The 26763-nt window shown below is 40.9% G+C and overlaps 1 protein-coding gene across 6 annotated transcripts in view; it reads right to left on the bottom strand.

The window, feature by feature from the left end:
• Positions 1 to 26763, bottom strand: part of fbxw7 (F-box and WD repeat domain containing 7) — a 466837-nt gene that overhangs the window by 6103 nt on the left and 433971 nt on the right. For 3 of the 6 annotated variants that reach the window (XM_068041005.1, XM_068041025.1, XM_068041044.1), the window contains 7 exons: positions 21364 to 21498; positions 20824 to 20947; positions 20455 to 20591; positions 19685 to 19801; positions 11702 to 11883; positions 11280 to 11505; positions 8336 to 8546 (listed from right to left, as the gene is read on the bottom strand). In XM_068041005.1, coding sequence (XP_067897106.1) covers positions 8336 to 8546; positions 11280 to 11505; positions 11702 to 11883; positions 19685 to 19801; positions 20455 to 20591; positions 20824 to 20947; positions 21364 to 21498 — 1132 coding nt within the window. The remainder of the gene's footprint in view (positions 1 to 8335; positions 8547 to 11279; positions 11506 to 11701; positions 11884 to 19684; positions 19802 to 20454; positions 20592 to 20823; positions 20948 to 21363; positions 21499 to 26763) is intronic. The other 3 variants (XM_068041015.1, XM_068041035.1, XM_068041053.1) reach the window with 1 other exon arrangement.

The raw sequence follows: 26763 nt of genomic DNA, 5'->3' as shown, positions 1-26763 counted from the left end.
GGGGGAGGGGGGGGGGGTGGGGGGAAGAAGAACAAAAGGGAAGGTGTGTGATAGGGCAGAGAGCAGGAGAGATTAAATGACAAAGATGTCACAGAACAAAGGCAAAGGGAGTGCTAACAGTTGTGTTAAAAGACAAAGAATTAGTCCAGAGAGAGTTAATGAAAGAATAATGACCAGCTCTGTTCAAAAGCAAAAACCTGAAAAATACATTGAAAACAGGCCCATTGTTAAAAAATAAAACAAAAAATAAAATTAAAAAGGCAGTCATGTTCTGAAATTGTTGAACTCAATGCTGAGTCCAGAAGGCTGTAGAGTGAAGATGAGTTCCTGTTCGAGCTTGTGTCAAGCTTCACTGGAACATGGCCAAGGACAGACATGTGGGCATGAGAACAGGGTGGTGAATTAAGATGACAAGCAACTGGAAGTTCAGAGTCATGCTTGCAGACTGAGCGGAGGTGTTCTGCAAAGCAGTCACCCAATCTGCGTTTGGTCTCCCCAGTGCAGAGGTGACCGCATTGTGAGCAGCGAATACAGTATACTAAATTGAAAGTAGTACAAGTAAATCGCTGCTTCACCTGGAAGCAGTGTTAGGGGTCCTGGATGGTGAGGAGATAGGAGGTAAAAGGGCAGGTGTTACACCTCCTGAGTTTGCATGTGAAGGTGCCGTGGGAAGGGAATGGGGTGCCAGGGCTGATGGAGGAGTGGACCAGGGTGTCACGGAGGGAACAATCCCTTCGGAATGCTGTCAGGAGAGGAGAGGGAAGATGTGTTTGGTGGTGGCATCACACTGGAGGTGGCAGTCTGTTTACAACCTTGGCGTCATATTTTGTTCAACTATCATCCTTGTGCTTGCTGCCCTACCGTGGCTCCCTGACAAGCAACATTTTAATTTTAAAATTCTCATCCTTGTTTTCAAATCCCTCAAAGATATTGCCCCTCCCTATCTCTGTAATTTTCTCCAGTCCTACAGCTCTTTGAGATGTCTGCACTCATCTAATTCTGGCGTCTTGAGCATTCCCAATTTTAATCACTCCACCATTGGTGACTGCGCTTTCAGTTGCCTCGGACTTAAGCTCTGGAATTTCCTCCTTACAGCTCTGTCTCTTTCCCTCACTTTCCTTCTTTAAGACACTCCTTAAAATCTACCTCTTTGACCAAGTCTTTGGTCATCTGACCTAATAGCTCATGTGGCTCAGCATCATTTTGTTTTATAATGCTCCTGTGAAGCGCCTTGGAATGATTTATTATGTTAAAGGTGCTACATAAACATAAGTTGTTATTGTTGTTGACATTGAGATAAATATTGCCTGGGACATTGAGGATAACTTCCCTGCTCCTCTTCAAAATAACTATTTGAAGATAAGCTGTACTAATAATAATTCAACAAGTGTTAGTGTCTATTACGTTTTGTTGATGGACGTTAAATACCTAGTAGTTAAAGGTAATACGGTGAACAGGGGTTGGGTGATTAATTAATTGTACTCAGATGTATATATAAAGAGCCAGCCAGCACTGGCTGAAGATTGTTAGGAGTCGAGTTGTAAGCTTTGTGGCAAGCTATAAACAGTCTCCACCAAAGCATCCTAGTCTTAGTGTCTTCTTCACAAACTGGCTTGGAAGTTTCTCTAACATTGGCAGCAGAGAATGGTTGTCTAAAAGTGAAGATTGGAGACTAAGATTTATTTTCAAACAGGAAATTAGAATTGGAGTTAGTTTTATTTGAGAAGACTGTAATTGGATTTTTTTTTGAAGATAGATGACTGAAACCAGTTGTAAGGTGTCGGGATATGATTTTCCACTGCTATTTCGTGAAGCCGAACCTTCAGATCAATGGAAAAATTAAGTTGATCTATGGACACGGGTTACGTTCTAACCAAAAAGGAAGCAAGGAATAGCCCTTGCACTTTCACTTCCCTCCAGAAGCAAAATCGGGGCAAAGTGTTCTCTGAGCTGGAGGCTCATCATTTGGACAATGAGGAGGGTTTGGACAATCTCTTAAAATTTATAGATAAAATTTATATGAAAGATAACCTATTGAGTGCCTATGAGGCGTGGTCAAACTTTGATTAATTTAGAAAAATGGATGGTTCTTCCAAAGAATATATCACGGAGTTTAACTGACAATATTCAAGATTGCAGTGATTCTACTTGGAAATTCCTAAATCAGTATTTGCCTTCAAATTGTTGGATTGTGCTAGGATATCGAACATGGATAGGCTCTTAGTCTTAATCGGAGTTAGATTCAAAGGAAGAAATACACTTTTTGATCAGATGTCTGAAGCCTTATAAAAATGTTTAGGAAAACATTCATTTCTGGCCGCTTTCATGGCACAGATGGGCTCTTCAGTGGAGACACCAAAAATGGAGGGTACAATGCTAGCAGCATTTTGAGGCTGTTCCAACGTGGGGCCCAAATGTCAGTATGAAAGAAGAATCACAAACAATAAGACTGAGGCTAGGGGCCCTTTTGGCAGTGATAACAGACAGCAGGAATTGGGCAATTATGGCAGAAGGATGAGCCCCAGGAATAACCAAGGGGTGGTCAACAGGTGTTTCAGATGTGATTCAAAGTATCATTGTACGTTGAATTGTCTGAAAAAGTATAACAGGGTTTTTGAGATGACACATGATGTGGAAGGTTCGGAATTGGAAGGAATTGTACTGGTCACACGAAACTCCAGTCCGGTGATGGCTGTCCTAGTGACAGATTCATTCAATTACGCAGTACTAGACAGTGGGTGTACATCCACAGTATGTGCAGTGGACTGGTTACAGTGTTGCATGGATTCTTTAAGTAAGAAAGACCGAAGTAAGGTCAAAGAATATGACAGTCGTACCTGTTTCAGGTTCGGGGATGACAACACGATGAAATCATTAAAAATAGTGGTAATTCTGTGTAAAATAGCAGGGGTAAACCATTTCATTAGTACAGAAGTGCAGTTCAGCTGTTCTGACATCAAGACAGCATTTGACCGAGTGTGGCATCAAGGAGCCCTTGCAAAACTGGAGTCAATGGGAATCGGGGAAAACTCTCCGCTGGTTGGCGTTGTACCTAGCGCAAAGGAAGATGGTTGTGGTTGTTGGAGGTCAATCATCTCAGCTCCATGACATCACTGCAGGAGTTCCTCAGGGTAGTGTCCTAGGCCCAACCATCTTCAGCTGCTTCATCAACGACCTTCCTTCAATCATAAGGTCAGAAGTGGGGATGCTCACTGATGATTGTACAATGTTCAGAACCATTCGTGACTCCTCAGATACTGAAGCAGTCCGTGTAGAAATGCAGCAAGACCTGGACAATATCAGCTTGGGCTGATAAGTGGAAAGTAACATTTGTGCCACACAGTGCCAGGCAATGACCATCTCAAACAGGAGAGATTCTAACCATCTCCCCTTGACATTCAATGGCTATATGATCACTGAATTCCCCATTATCAACAGCCTGGGGGTTACCATTGACCAGAAACTGAACTGGAGTAGCCATATAAATACCATGGCTACAAGAGCAGGTCAGAGGTGAGAAATCCTGTGGTGAATAACCCGCCTCCTGACTCCCCAAAGCCTGTCCACCATCTACAGGGCACAAGTCAGGCGTGTGATGGAATACTCTCCACTTGCCTGGATGGGTGCAACTTCAACAACACTCAAGAAGCTCGACACCATCCAGGACAAAGCAGCCCACTTGATTGGCACACCATCCACACCCTCCACCACCGACACACAGTGGCAGCAGTGTGTACCATCTACAACATACACTACAACTCACCAAGTTCCCTTTGACAGCACTTTCCAAACCCGCGACCTCTACTACCTAGAAGGACAAGGGCAGAAAATGCATGGGAACACCACCACCTGCAAGTGCCCCTCCAAGCCACATACCATCCTGACTTGGAACCATATCGCCATTTCTTCACTATCGCTGGCTTCAAAATCCTGGAACTCTCTCCTAACGGCACTGTGGGTGTACCTACCCAACATGTACTGCAGCAGTTCAAGAAGGCAGCTCACCACCACCTTCTCAATGGCAATTAGGGATGGGCAATAACTGCTGGCCTAGCCAGCCATATCCACATTCCATGAATGAATTAAAAAAAATAGTATCCAGTGAAATACCTTTGCTGTTAAGTAAGCCGTCTATGAAGAAGGCTCAGATGAAACTGGATATGGAACATGCTAAGGCCTTTGGGAAATCTGTAGATTTGTAGCTTACATAGCCTGGACATTATTGTATTCCTTTAACATTAACATGACGTAATATCTCTATGCAGAATATTAAAGAGGTATTAATGACATCAGGGGGTACGGTTTGAAAGGAGAAAAGGCAAATTATTTCAAAACTACATCCACAGTTTTCACATCCATCTGGTCATAGGTTGAAGGTTCTATGAAAAGATGCAGGGATAATAGATGATGACTACACTAAACCTATCGAGGATATCAGTGAAAAATGTGACAGCTGTAAAAAGTACAGGAGGACACCATCGCGACCCATAGTGAGTCTCCCCTAAGCAACAGACTTCAATGAAACTGTAGCGATGGACTTGAAGATATGGGATAAAGACGAAAACATTTTTCATCTACACTTTATAGACATAGCGACTAGATTTAGCCTGTCAACGGTAATTTATAGCAAAGACAAAGTAATACTGGACAAGATAATGGAAAGGTGGATAGGAACGGGATGGGAGCATTGGCTAGATTTCTAACTGACAATGGAGAAGAATTTGCCAATGATGAGTTCAGGATTGTGTGTGAAAATATGAATATTGTAGCAATGCACACGGCAGCAGAAAGTCCTTTCTAGTAATGGAATTTGAGAGAGAAATCACACTGTGATTGACAAAATGCTCTGGAAAATTTTAGCTGACCAACCAAACTGTAAATGGACAAGTGTTCTGGCGTGGGCAGCACGTGCAAAAATCACTCTTCACATGGTTGAGGGGTTACAGCCCCTATCAATTAGTTTATGGCAGGAACCCAAAAATATCTTCGGTAATGTGGGATCATCCCCCGGCTTTAGAGGGGACTACAATTAGTTCCATTTTTGCAGAACGTTTGAATGCCATGCATGCAGGGATAAGAACATTTATTAAGGCGGAGGATTCAGAAAAGATCAGGAGAACTTTGAGGTATCGTATCAGGCCATCAGAAAAGAATTTTGATATTGCGGATATGGTGTATTACAAAAGAGAAGGGCAGAAAGAATGGAGAGGCCCAGGAAAAGTTATTGACTGATGGCAAAATGGTAATTTTGCAACATGGCACCAAACCGTTCGAGTACATTAGCTTATTAGCATTGATTATACATGGGCAGAAACTGATGATGCACCATGTTCTTCGCATACACGTATAACAAACCTTTACAAGCAATGGATGCAATAAATGCTGGCCGAGCCAGCAACGCCCAGATCCCATGAATGAATTTTAAAAAAAAGGATTGTGGCAGATAACGGGCTAACCGAGAGTGGACAAAGTGATCGTGAAGATCGAGATAAGGTCAATTACTGAAAGTTGGAACTAGAGTGACATATATGCCAGAAGGAACTGGTGAATGGAGGGAAGCCACCATGAGAGGAAGGGCAGCAAAGGCCACAGGGAAATACAAACATTGGCTGACTGTGCAAGACAAGGGACAGGATATCAGGTCTCTCGATTGGCAGAAGGAAGTAAAACAGTGGAAGGCCAGAAAACGTAGTGTAAGTTCAGACAATGGGTCTAAGGATGATCATAGTCCAAGGAATAAGTCATAAACTTGAGAGGGGAAGTCTGGTTGTAGGAGGGACAAGTCGAGTAGTGGCTTTCCAGAAGTAGGGGATGTAGTTTAACAAGAGCAAGGACCAAAGAGCAGGCGAGGAGCATCACTAGAAGTAGGAGCCCTTACAAAACAGAAGCTCTAGTGGCGACTAACAGGTTAGGTGGTAAGTTGGTAAAGGATGCAAAACAAAACAGCTTGACAGTTGGAGAGAGTCTGGCATATACACGGAGGTACCCGATAAGAGGGCAACCAGCACCGTCCCATAGCTGCAGATGTACAGAGGAAGCTGGATACATACTATCGGGAATTACTAAGGCCAAACTTGTAGCTCGGGAATTTGAGGAACGACTAGGCAACCAAGATGACTCACCAACAGCAGGAAAAGTGAGTTTGAGGATTTTCTTAGCCCTTTTAGCGACACACTTGTGGGATTGTAAGTCTATTGACATCAAAGCAGCATTTTGGCAAGGGGAGAAATTTCCAAGGGCAGTATTTTTAAAGTCACCAAAAGAAGCTGGAGATACAGAGGGGAAATTATAGAAGATAAACAAGTGTGATTATGGACTAAATGATGTAGCCAGGGTGTGGTATTTTTCAGTTAGGTCCGTCCTACTAAAAGCTGGTTGTATTCAACTAAAAGCAGATCCAGCATTGTTTTATTGGTACCATGAAGAAAAACTAGCAGGCATTTTCTTGATGCACGTGGACGATTTTCTGTGAAGAAGATCTGCAGCATTTGAGAAATTTGTGGTAAAGTTCTGCAGGAATTTAAAATTGGAAATCAGGCTTCTGGAGCTTTTAAATATATAGGGTTGGATGTTAGGTAGACTAAGTTGGGAGTAACCCTAAATCAACAGTCTTACCTAGAGAATGTTAATAGGATCCCGATAAATCGGGCCAGATCCTCACAAAAGGAAGACTCTGCAACCAAGGAAGAAGGAGACCAGTTAAGGAGCTTAATCGGGCAATTAAGCTGGTTGTGCACACAAACTAGGCCGGATACTTGCTATGATGTATTAGAATTGAGCACCATGCTGAAACATGCTACTGTTGGGGAAGGGCTGAACTTTAAAGTATTTTAAAGGAACTCTTATATCAGGGACAATCGGAGAAACATTTTCTTAGAGAATACTTTATAGATAACCACTCTCTCTGGGACGTCTATTCGACCAGAAGTGTCACGAAATAGAGGTTGAAGATTGATCTCGCGAGTATAAAAGAAATGTTGGAACAAAATGAAATTTCCGAAAGAAAATGAGTAGACGCTAGTCATCAGTTGTTGGATTGTTTTACGAAAATAAGTGCTTGTTCAAAGAAACTGCTGGATGTCTTCGAAGATGGCTGTCTTGTGTTATGATGAGCTGATAGACCATGAAAATTTATGTTCAGATCGCTTTATAATTCTTTACACAAGTTTTTTTTGTTTAAAATGGGGGGTGGGGGGGGGGGGTTGAATATACAGTATGTTAATGGCTGGTGCTGTTGAAGGTTGATGGTATAATAACAAGATAAAGACGACTGTATCATCACTTTGTCTCTCTCTTTAGTTTTACATGTACGTATTTAATATAAAGAAAAGGGGAATCTGTCCGGGCTGGATTTTACCAGCCGCTTGATGCCGTGGCTCGTGGCGGGGAGGCCCATAAAATGCTAGCTGGAGTGGCCTGCCATGACCCACGATGCCGAGAAGGCCCCAGCGGATATTAGCGGCAGCAGTGAGGCCTCGGTGCGGCCCCGCCCCACCGCCAAGTGGCAGGACCTTCATTAAAATATTCAAATGAGGGTAATTAAAATACAGATGAACTTATCTGCTGCCAGTGGCCGTCCTATTCCGATTTTATGGCCACCAGCTGCAACTCGCGCGCCTTTGGAACTCCATACGGTGTTCCGAGGCGAGACACTGGTGGGGAGGGGGAGGAGTCAAATTATCAGGGCAGCTGGAGGAGGGGGGGGAGCAGGAAATACAATAATCATTGGCCGTGGGGATGGTGGAAAGAGGTTGAAGGGCTGGGTGGCGGGGGAAGTTCATGCTGGGACTAAAATACATTTCAATCACATCAGACAATAAAAACACCATTGTGGGAGTTTAATTTTATTTGAATGAAAAGTGTTGTGACAGCACTATAAACATTTAAATTTACCTGAAGGGCTTGAAGCCCTTTACAAATGGCAGCCATTCCACCCCCTCCATTTAAATGAGCCCCCAGGCATAATATCGTGGGGGCTCGGTGGCGCCTGCTCAGTGTGGGCAGGCTGCCGACTTCGAAGCGCGCCGCTACGCTAATAAAAATTCAGCCCTTAGTTTCTAATAAGTTCTGTCGATGGATGTTAAATACCTAATAATTGGAGGTAATAGGGTGAACAGGTGTTGGGTGTTGATGAATTAATTATACTCTGATGTATTACAAAGAGCCAGCCGGCACTGACTGGAGATTGTTCGGAGTGGAGTACTAAGTTCTGTGACAAGCAATAAACAGTCTCCACCAAAGCATCCTAGTCTCAGTGCCTTTTTCACAAACAGCCTTGGAAGTTTCTCTAACAAAAAGTCTTGCTATCGAAAGAAAGATGCTTTTTCAGACTCACCTTGTAATGTCTGTAAACACTGTCCTGTTTTGATATCCCAGATTTTCACTGTGGAATCTGCATTTCCAGACACGAGCGTGTTGTCCTTCAGTTCCATTCCACTTGTTAATGACTGATGTCCTGTTAATGTGTGAATACAATTCCCAGTCTCCACGTCCCATACACGAATAGAGGTATCAAGTGAACCGCTTACTACGTGGATACCATCAAACTGCAATGTTGAGGGGGAAAAAAAATACACCATCTGCTTTTAGATTTGAAGGGAAACAGCACTAAATAGTTCTTAATGTATTTTTTTTAATTGCACCATTTTTTATTTCCATGTCAATGTAGTGAGTATTATACTGGACCAGCAGTGTAAAGGGCAAAGAGGGGGAGAAAGTCCTGAAATGTGCACAAGACAACTTGCTTGATCAGTGTGTTTCCAGCCCAACAAGGAAGGAAGCAGTGCTGAATATAGTTCTGGGGAATGAAGTGAGGCAGGTGGAGCTTGTTTCAGTGGGACAGCATTTGGGGAACAGTGATCATATTATCATCAGGTTTAGAACAGTTATGGACAATTGAACATAAAAATACTTAACTGGAGGAGGGCTAACTTCAGGGAGTTAATAACGATCTGGCCCAGGTGGATTGCTCAAAGATTGGTAGGCAAAACTGTAATTGACAATAGGAGGCCTTCAAAGAGGAGATAGGGAGATAGTTCAGGTACAGACTAGACACACACCCATGAGGGGGAATGGAAGAACATCCAAAGTTAGAGCTTCCTGGAAGTCTAAAGATATAAAGGTTAAAATGAGACAGAAAAAAGGAAGCTTCCGACAAATGAAAGGCTCATAACACAGTAGAGATCCAAGCTCAGTATAGAAAGTACAGAGGAGATCTATAAAAGGGAAATAGAGGGGGTAAAGTCTATGAGAATAGATCAGCAGTTAGTATAAAAGGGAACCCAGAAGTTTTTTATAAACATATAAATAATAAAAGGTAGTCAAAGGAAGGGTGCAGCCAATTAGGGACCAAAAAGGAGATATTCTTGTGGAGCAGAGGGTATGGCTGAGGTACTAAATGAGTACTTTGCATCTGTCTTCACAAGAGAAGAGAATGCTGCCAATGGTAGCAGTAAAGAAGGAGGCAGTAGCGATATTGGATAAAAAATAAAGAGGATGTACTTGAAAGGTTGACAGTGCTCAATGTAAAAAAAAAAGGCACCTAGTTGGGATGGGATGCATTCTAAATTACTGAGGGAAGTAAGGGTGGAAATTGTAGCGGCTCTGGCCACAATCCTCCTTGGATATGGGGGTGGTGCCAGAGGACTGGAAGATTGCAAATGTTCAAAAACTGGGAGGGGGATAAATCCGGCAACTACAGGCCCAGTCAGCCTAATGGTGGCAGGGGAAACTTTTAGATGATATTCTGGCATGAAATTAATTGCAACTTGGAAAAGTATGGGCTAGTAAGCACTGCTTACCCACTGTTTTTTTCATGTTTGCAATTGCTGCCATTCAATATTCAGTCCGTTAACACCTTTTCTGTACTAATGCTTTGTCTTTCAACACACCATTAACATATTGTTTGCCTTTGCTCCATGACCTTTTGGTCAGCTATGTGGGCTTGTCCAATCTACACCTTCTTCTTTGTTATCTCTTGCCCCACCCCCATCTCACTTGCTTATAACCTGTGACATTTTTAATATTTGTCAGTTCCGAAGAAGGGTCACTGACTCGAAACGTTAACTCTGCTTCTCTTTCCACAGATGCTGCCAGACCTGCTGAGTGGTTCCAGCATTTCTTGTTTTTATTATATTAGTAGTGCAGAGAGTGGCTTATGATTTACACACAGACTGCAAACATTGTATCTCAATAATCACTTTCCATTTTTAAAAATTAGGTTTGATATGACAAGTAATAAAGATAGTTCTGGGTTTATGTACTACCGTGGAATATTTTACTACAAAACTAGGGATGTAAATTTACATTAGAAAAAGCATAGCAAATAACTATATAAACAAACAAATGTGGAAAGCCCTAATCCAATCAAAAACAAGTTATTTCAGCTGCCTTCATGGGTTGGTCATGTCACACAAAGTTAAGCAAAGCATAATTATATATGTATGTGCAATTTAAAACATAGGCTGCTCGTTATTCTCCATTAAGAAACTGCTCTTACTAGTTATTTTAGTAGAAGCATACACTTCTTTAACCAACATCTGCACTAGCAGATGAAGCAAATTTCTGAAAATAGTTCTGGGATGCTTCCTGGAGCCAGAAATCCAACAAGAACCCACCCTTGGATAACCATTTGCCATCTAATTGATACCCAACACTGCAGTCGCCTATGTAACCTCAACATGAACAACTGGCTAAATGTTCAACCACCCTTTACAAAGCTATATTCATCCTTAATGCACTGTTTGATGCCAAACAAAATCACAGAGCGCATACTTGTACCATGCTGGAGTATTCGTTCAAACAGAACTCGGAAGCAGCATTTTCATACTGGTATCAAAAGCAGCATACTAAAGCAGCGCATGAGAACAAATTTGTAGGGATGGTACCAGATTGAGCGGAAGGGGCTGTGATTAGATTCGGGAGGCACCCGAGATAATTTGATTGCTATTTTATGTTCCTGCATTTCCCATATTCCATACTGGCCAGAAAACCTCAGCCTCCACTTGGAATCTAGCCTCAAAGGCAAGATCAGGAATGCTCAATGTAAGGAATGAAGGAATGGTTGGCAAGGACTTGCAACCTATACGGAACAGTAAAGCACTTGTCTGTCAGCTGTCAGTTTTATGAAAATATGGAACCAAGCGTAGCATGACACATCATGTGCTGAATATTACCGATTGAATTGCTCCTACATCATGTACATATATATGAAATGCCTTTGCAAATAAGAAAAGTTTTTGAAAGCAAAAATGTTACACATAATTATTCCAATCTCTTACCTGTAATGAATAGACCCTGTTGGTGTGTCCCTGTAGCGTATGTAGACAGGTTTCTGTTTCAGGGTCCCACACCTTAACCATGAAATCATATGCCCCACTAACAACTCTTCGTCCATCATATTGTACACATCGCACTGCTGCAACATGACCCATCAGCACATGTAAACACTGTCCTGTTTCAATGTCCCATACACGAAGAGTAGCATCTCGAGACCCACTCACAACTCTGTAATGTTAAACAAGGGCCATGGAATTAGGGGCACAACAGAGCAAGTTAACCAAATAGAGATTAATGTTGGTTTGCTTCAAATTATAAGCTATTTGTAAAAGAAATAATTTAATTTCACATTTACTTAATACTAATAAAATTTGGAGCGTCTTCAGGAATATTGTCATTTCAGTAAGCAGCGACATATTCCTACCGATTTTCATGGAGGTGCATGCAGCGGACAGTAGAGGTATGACCATATAGTGTATGAATACATTCGCCAGAATCTGCATTCCATACTTTCAATGTTCGGTCAGTGGATCCGCTGATGATGATATTGCCTCTCATCTGGGATGACCAGACACCACCCGTATGACCTACTAATGTTCTTAAACACTGCAAATAAATGGGAAATAACGAAAGAAATAAAGTAGCTGTTATAGAAAACCTAACATTCCCAATATATGCACATTCCACAGAGTTCTGAAAGTTGATGCAAATGATTCCTCAAATCTTTTAGTTAAGTACGGTATGAAGCATTTTAGTAGCTGTTAAGAGCTTAGCCTCTATCATTTTCTTTTGAATGCAAGAGATTTGAAAAGCCTTAAGAGTTTATCTCAAAAGCAGATCACTTGGATAAGTGTGCATTGAACACCAAAAGTGGTTTCCCAACTTGCATACATCAACTGTGCTACTTATAGGAAGGATTTTAAGTTAAACAACTTGCAAAAAAAAAAAAGAACAGCTTCAATTCTCAAAATGCCAAGAAATTCTGAAATCTGAAACACTGACACAAAATGTTCTCACTATAGAATTTTATTCATTTTGAAATCCAAACACACATTCAATGGTAGAAACGTGACAGATTCTCATAATCCTAAATAAATGCCAATACTATTGAGGCAGTTTTGTCCAATATAGTTTATTTACACACTGATGAAGGTACTTAGATTGAGAACCGAAAGGTTTCTGCAAGCAAATAACATATTGCTTTATTTGATCTCATATCATCAAACCAGCCAGACATTTAGAATATTTATATTAATCCGGCTGATTTAATACTCTAAACATTTTGTCGGCTGTTTACAAGAACAAAATTGGCTTCAAACCCTGGTTTCAAAATACTATTAAACAATAAAAGCACACCTTATTTGTAACCCTTGGGCAACAAGAATTTGAACCATTTCCTGTGTCATTTCTGCCAGATCATCCCATTGAGGAACTCTGGTTGAGCATTCAGATGAATACCACTTCAGTTCTGCAAATTAGCCTGTTTCTCAGTTTAGGTACTAATATTGGGCAACAAGAGAACCATAAAAGAGACAGAATTGAAGAAATATCATTAAACTGTAGGCTGTTGCATCCAACATACTGATTAATCATCCCATCTTAGCAAAGGCAGCACACTTTTCAGGAACTTGATAAAAGTCTTCAGTTCATTCTTGCTGTACAGCAATGACATATCATTTCTGGCATTCAAAAAATCCACAGCAAATGCTAGACTAGATCACATCAGTCAATATCCATAGCAGCACAAAGCTCTTCGGAAGCTACATGGATTTAGTTATCATAATAGTAAATATTCTCTATAATCCTGATATTTGAAAATGAATCAAACTATATTGTAAAATTATGACCTGAACGTGGCAGTTGTAATGATGGCAAAACTGTCAGCATTCGCTGCCATTAGAATTGTTAAACTGTCAGTTACTTCTGGAGTTTGCACATGTGCAGTTAAGTGTCAAAATCCAGAGTTGATGTCAGTGATTCCCTGCTCCTCTAGAGGATGTGCTGTTAAATTCTCGCAGATAGAAATCTTTAGAAATCACTTGAATTGATGTGAACTTCCACTCCTACATTAATTTCACTGTAAAAACCCTTGAAAAAAATTACACTTTGTTGAATAAGGTGTAACTGGGTTTTTAAAGGAGTACTAAGCCCATGATTGCTGCTGAAACAACCTCTCTGGCCCAGAAAATCTAATTTTATAGTAGTGGAATGTCAAATTTCTCCAAGATGATAAAAAAATTCCATAGATTTTTAAAATTATTTATTTTATGATATTTAACTTCTACCTTAATCCCATGCGTATGTCCCAATCTGTATATTGCCGTCTACAAAATGCTTTAAAAGTGAAGGATAATCAGTGGATTTACTTCCCAGTTTGCTGTCTGAGAATTCTTCAATGTGATTGGCTGCTTAGCCTGTTTGATGACATAACTGTTGCTGGATACCGGAGATCCCCTTGAGCGGACACCCAGACATTGGGAAAGGTGAATCAACAGAGATTGCTAGATCTTTGTGGGTGGCTTTCTTTGAGGTCAGCAGTGGGCACTGTAACTGACTGCAAAATCTGGGCCTATATATATATACACCAGAGTTCAGACGCTTGCTACCATAGGAAAGAAACATGTATTTTATTCTATTTTCAATTTGTTGACATGTAGCATACATTAGTCATAAGATGATTGGAAGGGGCTTTCAGATCAGAGGTGATTCCATTGGAAACAGCTGGTCAACCAATTGTAGGAAACCTGGACGACAGAAGTTGCTATTTGATGCAATTCAAGTTAGCACTAACTTACCTCTGTGTATCGCACAATTTTGACAAAGAGGCAGTGTGCAAAAATCTATATTTCACATCACTAACATGATGGGGAATTTGGTTAAGTTTCATGACTTCTGTAATGGCGATGAAGTCACAACTGTTTCGAAAGTGCTTCCATTAAAATTTGTTTTTTGCGGACTTGTGTTAAAACTGAAGATTCCATGGATGTGGACATTTGTACTGGCCAGGTCTTTCGAAGAACATGGTGCAGTTTTGTAAAACATGCCATACATGTCAGATTGCAGGAAAACCACAACCTGCCATAAAACTGACACCTCTAATTCCCACACGAGTTTTTGGGGAACCATTTAGTAGCGTGTTGGTAGACTGTGTAGGACCTTTACTGAAAACAAAAGCGGGACACCAATATTGACTCACTATCATGGATATGGCTACTCGGTTCCCAGAGGCCATTCCCTTGAGAACAATTTCTGCTAAGGTAGTGGTAGAAAACCCAGTTCTTCACTGGACATGGATTACCGATTGAGATTCAGTCGGATCAAAGTCCCAATTTGATGTGCAATTTTTCAGTAAGTTATGAATAATTTGGGTGTAACACAATTAAAGTCTTCAGCCTACCACCCACAGACACAAGGAGCTTTAGAAAGGTACCATCAGACCCTCAGAATGATGATCAGGCATACTGTCATGAATATCCCCATGATTTGGATAAAGGGCTAGAATTTCTTTTGTTTGCCATTAGGGATTCACCTAATGAGTCTACCAGTTTTAGTCCTTTTGAATTAGTTTATGGACATGAGATAAGAGGTCCTCTAAAAACTAATCAAAGAAATGTTTTGAGAACAGAGGGACGAATCTTCTGTGTTAGATTCTGTATCCGTGTTCCGAGAGCAGCTCATGAGAGCCTGCAAAGTGGCTCAGGAATACCTGAAAGCTTCCCAAACAACCATGAATAAATGGACAGACAAGCATGCCAAGACCCAAACATTTCAACCAGGGGATGAGGTGTTAGTGTTACTGCCTTTACAGAGTGAACCACTGAAAGCACGGTTCAGTGGTCAATAGAAAGTGGTCAAAAGAATTGGTAAAGTAAATTATTTGATTGACGCCCCAGATTGCCGGAAAAAGAATCGGCTGTGCCATATTAATATATTGAAACAGTATCATCACCAGGAGGAGGCTAAGCAAGCACAGGTAGGCAGGTAGTAGGGACAGTGAAGGATGAAAGGGATAGTGAGGATGAGGCAGAAGGAGGCCTAGTCAATTCTCAACCTGAACCTCCTACTATCTGGTTAGCTAATACTGAATTGTTAGGGAGATTTGACATTATGCTTTCGTATTTAGATGCAGAAAAACAAGACGACCTAACCAGGCTACTCACAGCATTTAAAGAAGTCTGCAGGGACAAGCCAGAATGTACAATCTTAGCCACACATGATGTGGATGTAGGGGAATCCTCTCCTATAAAACAGCATCCTTATCGCTCAAGTCCAGAGAAACAGGCCCAGGTAAAAGCAGAAATTCAATACATGCTGGAAAACCACCTAATTGAAACCAGTCAAAACAGCTGGAGTTCCCCAGTCGCGCTAATGCCTAAACCCAACAGTTCAACTAGATTCTGCATAGACCACAGAAAGGTTAATGCAGTAATGAAGGCAGACTCCTACCCAATTCCTTGCTTGGAAGACTGTATTGACAAAGAGGGCAGTGCCAAATTTCTTACAAAAATAGATTTGCTGAAGGGATACTGGCAGGGTCCTTTAACACCCTGAGTTAAAGAAATATTGGCATTTGTCACACCAATGCCAAGTGATGCCATTCAGGCTAAAAAATGCCCCAGCCACGTTTCAGAGACTAATGAACCAAGTGGTAGCCAGCGTTCATAATTGTGTGGTTTACCTTGACAATGTGCTGGTATACAGTGACACTTGGAAGGACCACTTGTAACAACTAGAAGCTCTGTTTAGGAAATTACAATCGGCTAATTTAGTGATCAACCTTGCCAAAAGTGAACTTACAAAAGCGAGAGTAACCTACCTCGGGCATATAGTAGGGCAAGGACAAGTGTTGTCAAGAACAGCAAAAGTACAAGCGTTGTTGGCATTCCCCACCCCTAAGACTGAGCGAGAAATAATTAGATTTTTGGGGATGTGTAGATTCTATTGCAGTTTGTACCAAATTTTAGTACTATAGCTGCTCCACTGACAGATTTGCTACAAAAAAAAGAAAACCAAAGTAATGTGGTCAGAGGAATGCCAAGCATCTTTTGAAAGGCTGAAAGCCATTTTGATTTATGAATCAGTGTTGGCTGCTCCAAATTTCACTAAGTCCTTCAAGGTAGAAATTGATACTAGTGACCTGGGGATCAGTGCAGTCCTATTACAAGATGAAGAATCAGGCATAGAAAAGACAGTGGGGTACTTTGCCAAAAAGCTAAATCGACACCAAAAGAGATACTCAGTGAAAAAAGAAACCCTTATTACTGGCTCTTTTGACATCCTTGTCCTCTACGACCACAGAGACAAACTGGTACATACTGATCGTAATCCCCTAGCCTTTGTGGAAAAATTCAAAAACTGGAATGCCAGACTATTCTGATGGAGTTTACTATTACAACCTTATTACTTAAAGATTATCCACACTGCAGGAAAAAATAATGTAATTGCGGATGCTTTATCTAGGATCTAACTTTGCTTTGAGTTAGCTGAATGCAAAGATGGTACAAAGCCGAACTGTATTAGCTACAGGTAGAGTGAATGAGAATGAATGTGTATATGTGCTTTAATAATATTTCATCTTCTGTTTTTCACATTTTGTAATGAAACGCATTTAAACATGGTGATTTCTCCAAGGATGGAGGTGTTATGAAAGTGCTTCCATCCAAAAAAAAAATTTCTTTTTGAGGACTTGTGTTTAAACTGAAAAGATTCCATGGATTTTTTTTTTACCAAGTTCACCGACAGGACAAGATGTTGTATGAAAACCACCCGAAGGTGGTTTGGGCTCAGAAAACAGCAGAATCCTTGGGAACCTGGGAAAAAAATGGTTAAAGAGAAGCCACCTGTCAAGATTCATGGAGGTCAGGAGGTGGACTCACAATTTGGGGTTTGAACATTGTTTTCAGTTATAGTTATGGTGTGAACTGTTTCAAGACAGTTGGTGTTTTCCTGCCAAGGGAAAAGAAATCACCCAGCTCACCACCTTCTCTACCTTTTTGAAGAAATCCTGCCAAGATTCAGTGTGGAAGAGCAAAACAATCCCTGGAGGAGCTGAAAAAAATCCTGTGAATCAAGTGTGAGCTGGCGGAAAAACCTTCATGCCACATTGCTCCTAGAAAGCCTGCTACAATAATTCTCGACATCTCCAGAACGGACTGCTTCTGAAACCAACCCAGTGACCCATCTCCGTATACGCGGATGCCAGATCTAAAAAGGATCAACTTCCTTCCATATCGTCTTTCTTTCTCCCTCAAGAATTAACAAGTATTTGGCCAAAGTAGTTTTGTTTTTGTCTTTTTTTGCAAGAGACCTCTGCGGAGTGAATTTTTCCAGTGTGTTTGAGAGAGTGTAGTTTGGGAATTTTTAAAAAGGGAACTTACATATTTTAATTGGTGTATTAATGCTTTACTTCGTTACTGGTTAAGTCCTGTTTTATAATAAACTGATAATTCTGTTGTTTATTAAAGAAACCTGGTTGGTGTATTTCATTCTGGGACAAAAAAAGTATGATTGGCTGTATCGGTAACTGGGTAAACATTTAAATAGATGTCGTGACCTGTGGAGAAATGGAACTAGAAAAGACAGTGCACTCCTCCCGCCTCAGTCGTAACACAAGGCAGAGCACAATAAGGTTATAACTGGCCTGTCATGCCTCCTCCCACTTCCTCCCCCTGCCATGGATGCCAGTGTCAATACAATTCCAATTTGTACCCCATCTCTCCTGATGGCAGTGACTCAAGCGCTCTTGGATTCAAATTACCTTTGTTGCCTTGCCGAATTGGCCATTCCTTATGTATGAGACAGCTTCCTATTTGATCAGAGGGATATGACACCAAACCAATCCTCAGCTGACACACGCACACATACACAAACACCACTTCCCAGCAGGAGCCACTGGTTAGCAATCAGGAATGGAAATGCTGCCTGATATTTTTCTTTCATCTTCAGGCAGTACTATGAAATTCTGGATCCTTACTGTCACTCATTTCTTAAATCAGCAAAATTAACACACAGCAGGGCCAGAAATACATCAAAACTTTTTTTGATAGAAGAATTGATAATTTGCAGTGCCACACAGCTGTTCCTTGACTAAGTGAGAAGCTGCAGCATATTTCCAGGTCTAGTCAATGCTGACTGGTAAACAGGCAGAGAACGACCTTGACATCTGCTGGGAACTTCCACTTAAGATCAGAAACTCACTGCGTCGATCAATCCCAGGAATCAGTACACCAATTTACTATACTCCTCTTAAAGAGAGGTTTCATTTTCCAATTCTAGGTGGTGCATTTCACAATTCATAGATATTTTGTTGAAATATTCTCACAATTCTGCCTTCTCATTCAGTTCATAATATCCATAATTAAAAAGTGCTTCAATAGGTCTGCAGTGAGATTGTTTAAAAGTGCATTATTCTATTTTGTATTTTTGTAATTATTTCATTCCAACCTCATTGTTGGCAAATTTTATTGTAACAAGTTGTTGAGCTGAGGGCCATCAGTAAATCAGCCTGAATGCACAGAGACTACCAATTTAAACATTTCAATTTACAACAGATTTGAAATGGGCAAGTGTACGGATTGAAGATACTGTAAGTTGAGATCAATGATAGTGAAAGTATTACTACTAAATGTATTCATAATCTGCCTTTTACAAAAGGAAAAAACATACTTTGAATTTACTTTGGACAAATAAGAGGAGGAAACACAGTCATTAACCAGATTGGAAAATGCTGAACACAAATGTCTTTTTGCTTCAGCCACATTTTCTTGAAGACAGGGTGCGACTCCTTAGTTACAAATAAAAGGAAAGGAACCTAAATTTCTGCAAGTAGAACAGTTCATGCCTCCAGTTCTAATTTCAAACTTTTAATTTTTCTAAAATAAAAGCAAAATACTGCGCATGCTGGAAATCTGAAATAAAAACAAGAGATGTTGGAACCACTCAGCAGGTCTGGCAGCATCTGTGGAAAGAGAAGCAGAGTTAACGTTTTGGGTCAGTGACCCTTCTTCGGAACTTCAGTTCCGAAGAAGGGTCACTGACCCGAAACGTTAACCCTGTCAGCATTCCGAAGGGATCGTTCCCTCCGCCACACCCTGGTCCACTCCTCCATTACCCCCACCACCTCGTCCCCGTCCTATGGCACCTTCCCCTACAATCGCAGGAGGTGTAATACCTGCCCTTTTACCTCCTCTCTCCTCACTATCCCAGGCCCCAAACACTGAGTTCCGAAGAAGGGTCACTGACCCGAAACGTTAACTCTGCTTCTCTTTCCACAGATGCTGCCAGACCTGCTGAGTGGTTCCAGCATTTCTTGTTTTTATTTATTTTTAATTTTTCTAAACAGCTTCCCATTGATAAACACACAGACTTAAGAAGGAATCAGGATATGGGTAGAACTGAAGAAACTCACCTTTCCTGTAACAGCCGACCACACTTTCAGTGTGTTGTCATCAGAGCCACTGACAATTCGGTTACCACAGAATTGTAGGCATGTGATCACATGATCGTCATGACCTTTTAGCACCTGCTGAGAAAGAACATTTCACACTCAGAGCCAGGAAAAATTGGGATTAACTTTATTACAAAAATAATGTTTCCACCATTCTAATTTTTTCACCCCTGAAAACAGCAGGGCACCAGCTGCTCCAATATGTGGGCAAAGTGCCATTCTTCGCATGGGGGTCTATACAGCGAGTCTTCACAAACCAGCTGATCATAGACATGTCCAATTCAGTTCTTACCATACTGGCACACATGTGGATCCTCTAGCATAAATCATTGCTTGGCAATCAGGATTGGGGACCTGGCTAATTTTGTCCCAAGCCCCCACCCCAACCAGACACAAACCCAGAGCAAATTAGGCCAATTTTAGTGCTGGATTGTATGGCTCAGTTCCACATTGAGCAATACAGTTGCCAAAGGGAATTTTTATAAAAATATTTGAAGCAGAAAAAAGTATTTAAATTTCTAACTCTCCTTTTCTGTTGACACAAACTACGGTTTTTAATTTAGGGTAAGACTAAAGATGACCTTTTTCCACATGACTTTTAGAATCCTGTATCAGAACTTAGCACATACTTCATCAATACTTACTATATCTTTTAATCCATTTATACAAGCTACCATATGTAGAAAATAGTTCCCAAAATTCCAGGTCCTAAATTCTCTCTGAGACAGTACCTTTGGGGTTTTTAGATCTCCACATCGCCAGTTAGTATCTATTCTATGCTGTCGGATGTAGGCGCTTTTCCAAGGGCTGTGAGCAAAGCCTGGTTTGATCACTTTTCTTCTTTTGATGTACACAGGTTCGTCAATTCCTGGAGAAAGAAAGATTTCACTCACTCACTTTTGAGAATTGGTTTTCATAATACAAATAAATTAACAGTTTGCCTTTAAAATAAAAAAAAATTGGCACTAATTCTGTATTTGTATTGGCATATTACTTCTTTCATTCTGCTTTTTTCCCAGTACTAAAGAACCCAATCACAGTAAAATGCTGTTGTTACAAAGCTGTGAATATCTGCACTAAGTTTCTTTCAATATGTTTACCTTCCTCTTTACATTTTTCCCTCCAAAGTAGGTTGTCTTCAGCCAATATCCTCCAGTAGCGGCAGGTCTGTGCTGCCTGCAGCAGGTCCTTGGGATCCAGGAATGAAAGAACATACAGCGCCAGCTGCAATACATACAAGTTGAAAATTACTAGTTATTTCCTTTCTACAATGGAAAGATTTCTCTCTAAAATGATAGTTGTAAAAGTAAAGCAAAAATAAACAAGATGGGTCAATGAAGTCTGGACACTTCCACTCTTATACAACAGGATTGTATAAACTTTTACTTATTCTGTCTTTGCAAACAACTGGGATCAATTCACAATTCAACTTTTAAAAGCTCGAGTGGCTTTTTAAACGGAATTCTTGTCATTTGTGTATTAAAGCATCACATTTCAGAAACTAAAACAACTTTGCAATTTTGATTAACATTGCTCATTAACACCTGAAGTGTTAACTGCCAATGCTGCATTAGGTAATCAGTAAGAAAATCACCCAATCACCCAAATCTAGAAGATATGTTTTTTTGAGAGAACCTTACCTCTTTTGGGAGGAGTGATATGAAATCTCGTTGGAACTGGGGTTCTATAACTTGCATCATGTGCTTTACTTGGGTAGGTTCGCAGCTGTCAATTAATTCATCTAATGCAAGTAATCTTTCTGGTCCACTCCAACTCTAAAGAAAAAACAACACACATTTAGTGAAATCATTATTGGATGGTGATAATCTGTACATGTAAATTTAATAAATTCCAGATGTGTGGTGGGGGGTGGCAGTTGGAAAGAGAGAGGGGGTGCATTAAAGATGGGCTGGGGACACATTCTGTTTGACATCCATTCATGCCACAAAAGTGTTAAGCAATGATCCGATAAGAGGGAATCTATCCATTGCTCCGTGACATTCAACGGCATTACCATTGCGGAATTCCCCATTATCAACATCCTGGGGGCTACCATTGACCGGAAACATTACTGGACCAGCCATATAAATACTGTGGCTACAAGAGAAGTTCAGAGGCTGGGGATTTTGTGGCGAATAACTCAACTCCTGACTCCCCAAAGCCTGTCCACTATCTACAAGGCACTAGTCAGGAGTGTGATGGAATACTCTGCACTTGCTTGGATAAGTGCAGCTCCAACAACACTCAAGAAGTTCAACGCCATCCAAGACAAAGCAGCCCGCTTGATCGGCACCCAATTCACCAACTTAAATATTCACTCCCTCCACCATCGTCGCACAGTGGCAGCAGCATGTACCATCTAAAAGATGAAATGCAGCAACTCGCAAGCCTCAATGAACAGCATCTTCCAAACCCACGATCTCTACCACCTAGAAGGACAAGGGTAGCAGAAGCATGGAAACACCACCACCTGCAAATTTCCCTCCAAACCACACACCATCCTGATTTGGAGCTATATTGTCATTCCTTCACTGCTGCTGGGTCAAAAATCCTGGAACTCACTCCCTATCATTCTGGATGTACCTACACCTAATGAACTGCAGCGGTTCACGAAGGCAACTCACCACTACCTTCTCAAGGGCAATTAGGGATGGGCAACAAGTGCTGGCCTTGCTAGTGATGATCACATCCCATGAACGAATAACAAAAAACTTGCTTTTATGGATACTTATGCTCTATTTCTTTCTGGGATGCAGGAGGCTGTGAACAATTATTTGCGATGTGTGGGATAACACTGAAGGTCAGGATGTGCACTATGGCACGAGGAAAGCAGATCAAGTTTTGGTTGTCCTCTTGTTGAGCAGATGAAAGAAGTCTTGCTTGCAAGAACAGTAAAGTATGCATTTAGAGAGCAAATGATTAAAGAACATGCCCCACTTTTTTTTCTGACTACAGCACAGAGAGAATATGATAATGGACATAATTTGATGTGGCAAGGCAGTTAACAGCACCTACTGTTAGACATGCCTTTGCATATTTAAGTTTTTAAAATTTTGCTTGCCAAGTTGCTGTATGTGCGAGCTGATAACGGGCAGCGGGGACATTTTGATGTTCAGAGCCAAACAAGTTGTCCAGCATTAACTAACATTTAACATGTCATTAAAAGGGTACTGAAACTGAAATGGAGGAGACTTGGATTTCTGTGACGAGTTTAGTGCATATATACTGTGCAATTACAGCAACTTCATGCCATTCAATGCATTTCAATGGTGAGGCAGTAAACAAAATGCTGTTTTTACAAAGCTTACGGCAGATGGCACATCTGAGAGAGCAACTTTTGGATTTCTGCATTTAACCTCGCATCTGCCTTTGCCTGATGTTGCTGCAGAATTGGCACATAAATAAAAGGTGAGTGCCATTAGCCTCTGCATTATTTTGATAGCAAATTAAGGGCCAACGGAGGCAAAGAAAAACATCAGAAGGATGTTAGTCTTAGAAAATGAGAAAAATGAAAGCAATAAAACTAAAGGACAAAGTAAAACAAAAACTAAAAAAAAGTGACAAGGAAAAACACTACCAAAACATACAGACTGAAGAGATAGAAAGAAAAATTAAATAGTGAGAGGCCAGCTAGAGGATAAAGGAAAAACAAAGACGACATTTGCAGTACAAATTAATTGAAAGATCTATTAAATCAATTAAATGTAATTTATACATATGTTTATAATTATGTCAATCAAATCATTCAATTAAACTGCTCCAATTGATACCCAAATTTTCTGAATTAATAGTTGCCTATTTTTCAAAGAAGTTTTGAAGCTTGATCAGAAAGCTACTTATGGGCCTATAAACTGATTTCAGAAATCCTCTTCATTACTGACATAAAATTGGATGACCAATGATTATGGCGATTCAATATAGAATGTTCAAACAGCAGCAATGTATCTATGAGTCCACATTAATCCAAATAAAGGTGAAGTTCATTTTTCTCAAGGAACAGGTCACAAATCCAATCAACTTTCTCTTCTTTTATGACTGGTTTACTGTGTGCTCATATTTTATGCACAAAACCGGTATTAAACAAACGGTCCTAGGCCGTCTGCATTTCAAAACAATCCATACAAAGTTTAGGTTATCTTCCAAAATAGAGTATTCTATTAAAACTGCTTTCCTACTGAAGCTACACTTTTGCTTAGCTGGTTGCAAATCTGAAGGTTATGTTCATGATTTGAAACTGGAATAAGCTTATGCTAAATTTTCCCCAAATTGCATTCCACAACACTCCCTGCCTCCACTCGATTTGTTATAGGCTGAAACAAGCTGGGCTATGGATTCCTCTTTGCTTAAATGGACATAGAACTCTGCCAGATTGACAAGGCAATAATGCCACAGAACATTACCAGCTCTTGTGTCTCCACCCATATATTTAAAGCGGGGAGTTTGGAGGGGTTGGGGATAGGGGGGGTGCCTAAGCTGAGGAAGGGGTGGTTCCAGTGGAATTAAAACCCTCACTGAAGAGCGATAAAAGTTTCCAATAGAATGACAAGATGAATGCAAACTTGCTTTCAAATCCATGTCATTACTTGACTTAGGAAAGCAACAAGAAAAATTCTAAGGAAATAAACACTACATGCAACACTGAAATGATTCAAGGAGGTTAAAAACCCAAGGCAGTACTGAATTTCGAAGCTGATTATGCACAAGATGATTAAACAGTTTGGAAATAAAGGTCCCAAAATAATTATCAAAACAGCAAATGCTAACTAATGTCTTCTGACATTGCTCGTGGAGAGTTCAGAGGACTGTCGCAAACTTCAGCTGGTAGTCTGGCCTTTTCCTTCAATGCTACTCTGGAATGACTCTCTGAATCCATGTAATTTTAGTTGTTTGCACATCGGTTAGGTCAGTAAAAGCTTCAACTCATGAAGAATCCAGGATGAGGTGCCTGGCTTTGTTTTAAAAAAAGATTGTTTTGTTTTACGTGCAAAGTGTGACATTTTAAGCGTGAGGGAAGTGTATTGAATGGCAGCTATGTAGATAATTCTCGCAAATCTCCTGTGGCACTGCTCAGGGTTAACTGTATTATTCTTCTAAAGGTTATGACCCTTTAAGGCAACTAAGTTAAAATGTCAAATAAACACAATTTCAAATCATTAAGCACTTAATTGTTGTTTACTTACAGAACTTTATGAATTGCCTGATGATGCATAATTTCCCAAGGACATGAGCATTTTAGCAAGTAATGCAGATCATATTTTCTGTTGTTAAGATGAAGCTGTGGCCCTTTAAGACCACAAAGTCGAAGGGAGCTAAATTGGATAGCCCCTGAAAATCAAGTATGGGGACCTTGATACAGGCAGCAGGCAAACTTTGTGCTGCTTGCTAATTATAATGATTGAAGCGTGCAGCCCAGCGCTATATGCACTGCTGAATGGCTGCACTCTTTAACAGGAGGCCCAAGTTCACGTGAGGCTAGCACCTCTTAAAGGTGAGGTGCAGTCGGGCTGCAGCAGGGGCTGAAACTGGGTAAAGAAAACTTGAAGACCAGCAAGAAAATTCAAGAATGGCATAACAGGCCAGAGAAGGTGACCCAAGATTCTCAGATGCTGCACTGGAGGCCTTGGTGCAAGGAGGTCAGCAGCAGAAGAGAGGTCTTCCTCCTCAAGGGGGCCAGGAGGCCTGCCAGACACATACTGAGAAGGCAAGCTATTGCAGTCAATGCCAGTAGTCTAGCCCCAAGGACCTGGATGCAGTGCAGGAAAAAGTTTAAACACTTCACGAGTGGTCAAGATCAGCGACTGCATCTTCATGTGCCATATCCTACCACTCCACCATTAGCCTCACACATTGCTCCAATTACCACACCCCTTATACTCACTTACCAATAATCTCAGGGGCTGAGTGGGGCGTGGAGTGGTATAAAGACCAAGGCTGATGTGGAGTGGTGGGCATGGCTGACTGAGTCACAGAACCATGATTTAGCATTAGAAAGGAGAAACAAAGTGCACAAAGGATTGAGACAGATAGCACTAGAGTAATATTAAGGTCTTATGTGGGGTCAAACCAAGAGGAAATATAGTAAGATCTAATTCATGTTTACAGTGCATGTATGTAAACACATGAAACGTGGTAAATAAGGTTGGTGAGCTTCAGATGCAGATAGCCACATGGGAATATAATGTGGCAATAATAGAGACCTGGCTCAAAAAAGGCAGAACTGGGTACTGAATGCTCCTGGATACAAGGTGCTCAGGGAAGATAGAGAAGGAAGAAAGGAGGAGGGGTGGCAGTATGCTGGAGAGAGAGGATGTCCTGGAGGGGTCAAGGGCAGAATCTATTTGGTTAGAATTAAGAAACAATAGAGGTACCATTACATTACTGGGTGTATCCTATAGGCCACCAACTAGTGGGAAAGATATAGAGTGGCAAATTTGCAGGGAATTCACAGAGAGGTGCAAGAACTACAGGGTGGTACTAATGGGGGACTTCAATTATCCTAATATAGATTGGGGTAATAATATTGTAAAGGGAAGAAAGGGCAAAGAGTTTCTGAAGTGGGCTCAGGAGAATTTTCTTGTGCAGTATATTTCTGGCCCAACAAGGGAAGCGGCATTGCTAGATCTGGTTCTGGAGAATGAGGTGGGCCAAGTGGATCAAGTGAGAAGGGGGACATTTATGGGACAGTGATCATTGTATCAGAAGGTTTAAATTAGCTATGGAAAAGGACAAGGAGAAATCTAGAATAAAAATAATTAATTGGAGGGGGGCCAATTTCAATGGGTTGAGAATGGACCTTGTCCAGGTAAATTCGAATCAAAGATTGGCAGGCAAAACTGTAATCGAACTACGGGCTGCTTGTAAAATAGAGATGGTTTAGATACATCCCCATGAGGGGGAAAGGTAGGGCAACCAAAGCCAGAGTTCCCTGGATGATGAAAGTGATAGAAAGTAAGATGAAGCAGAAAAAAGGGAGCAAAAGCAAAATTCTGCTAATACTGGAAAAATGAAACAAAAACAGAAAATGCTGGAAATACTTGGCA

Source organism: Heterodontus francisci, chromosome 1, assembly GCF_036365525.1.
Source record: "Heterodontus francisci isolate sHetFra1 chromosome 1, sHetFra1.hap1, whole genome shotgun sequence".
NCBI lineage: Eukaryota > Metazoa > Chordata > Chondrichthyes > Heterodontiformes > Heterodontidae > Heterodontus > Heterodontus francisci.
The sequence above is the reverse complement of the archived record's forward strand: the minus strand, read 5'-3'. Positions and strand labels throughout refer to the sequence as shown.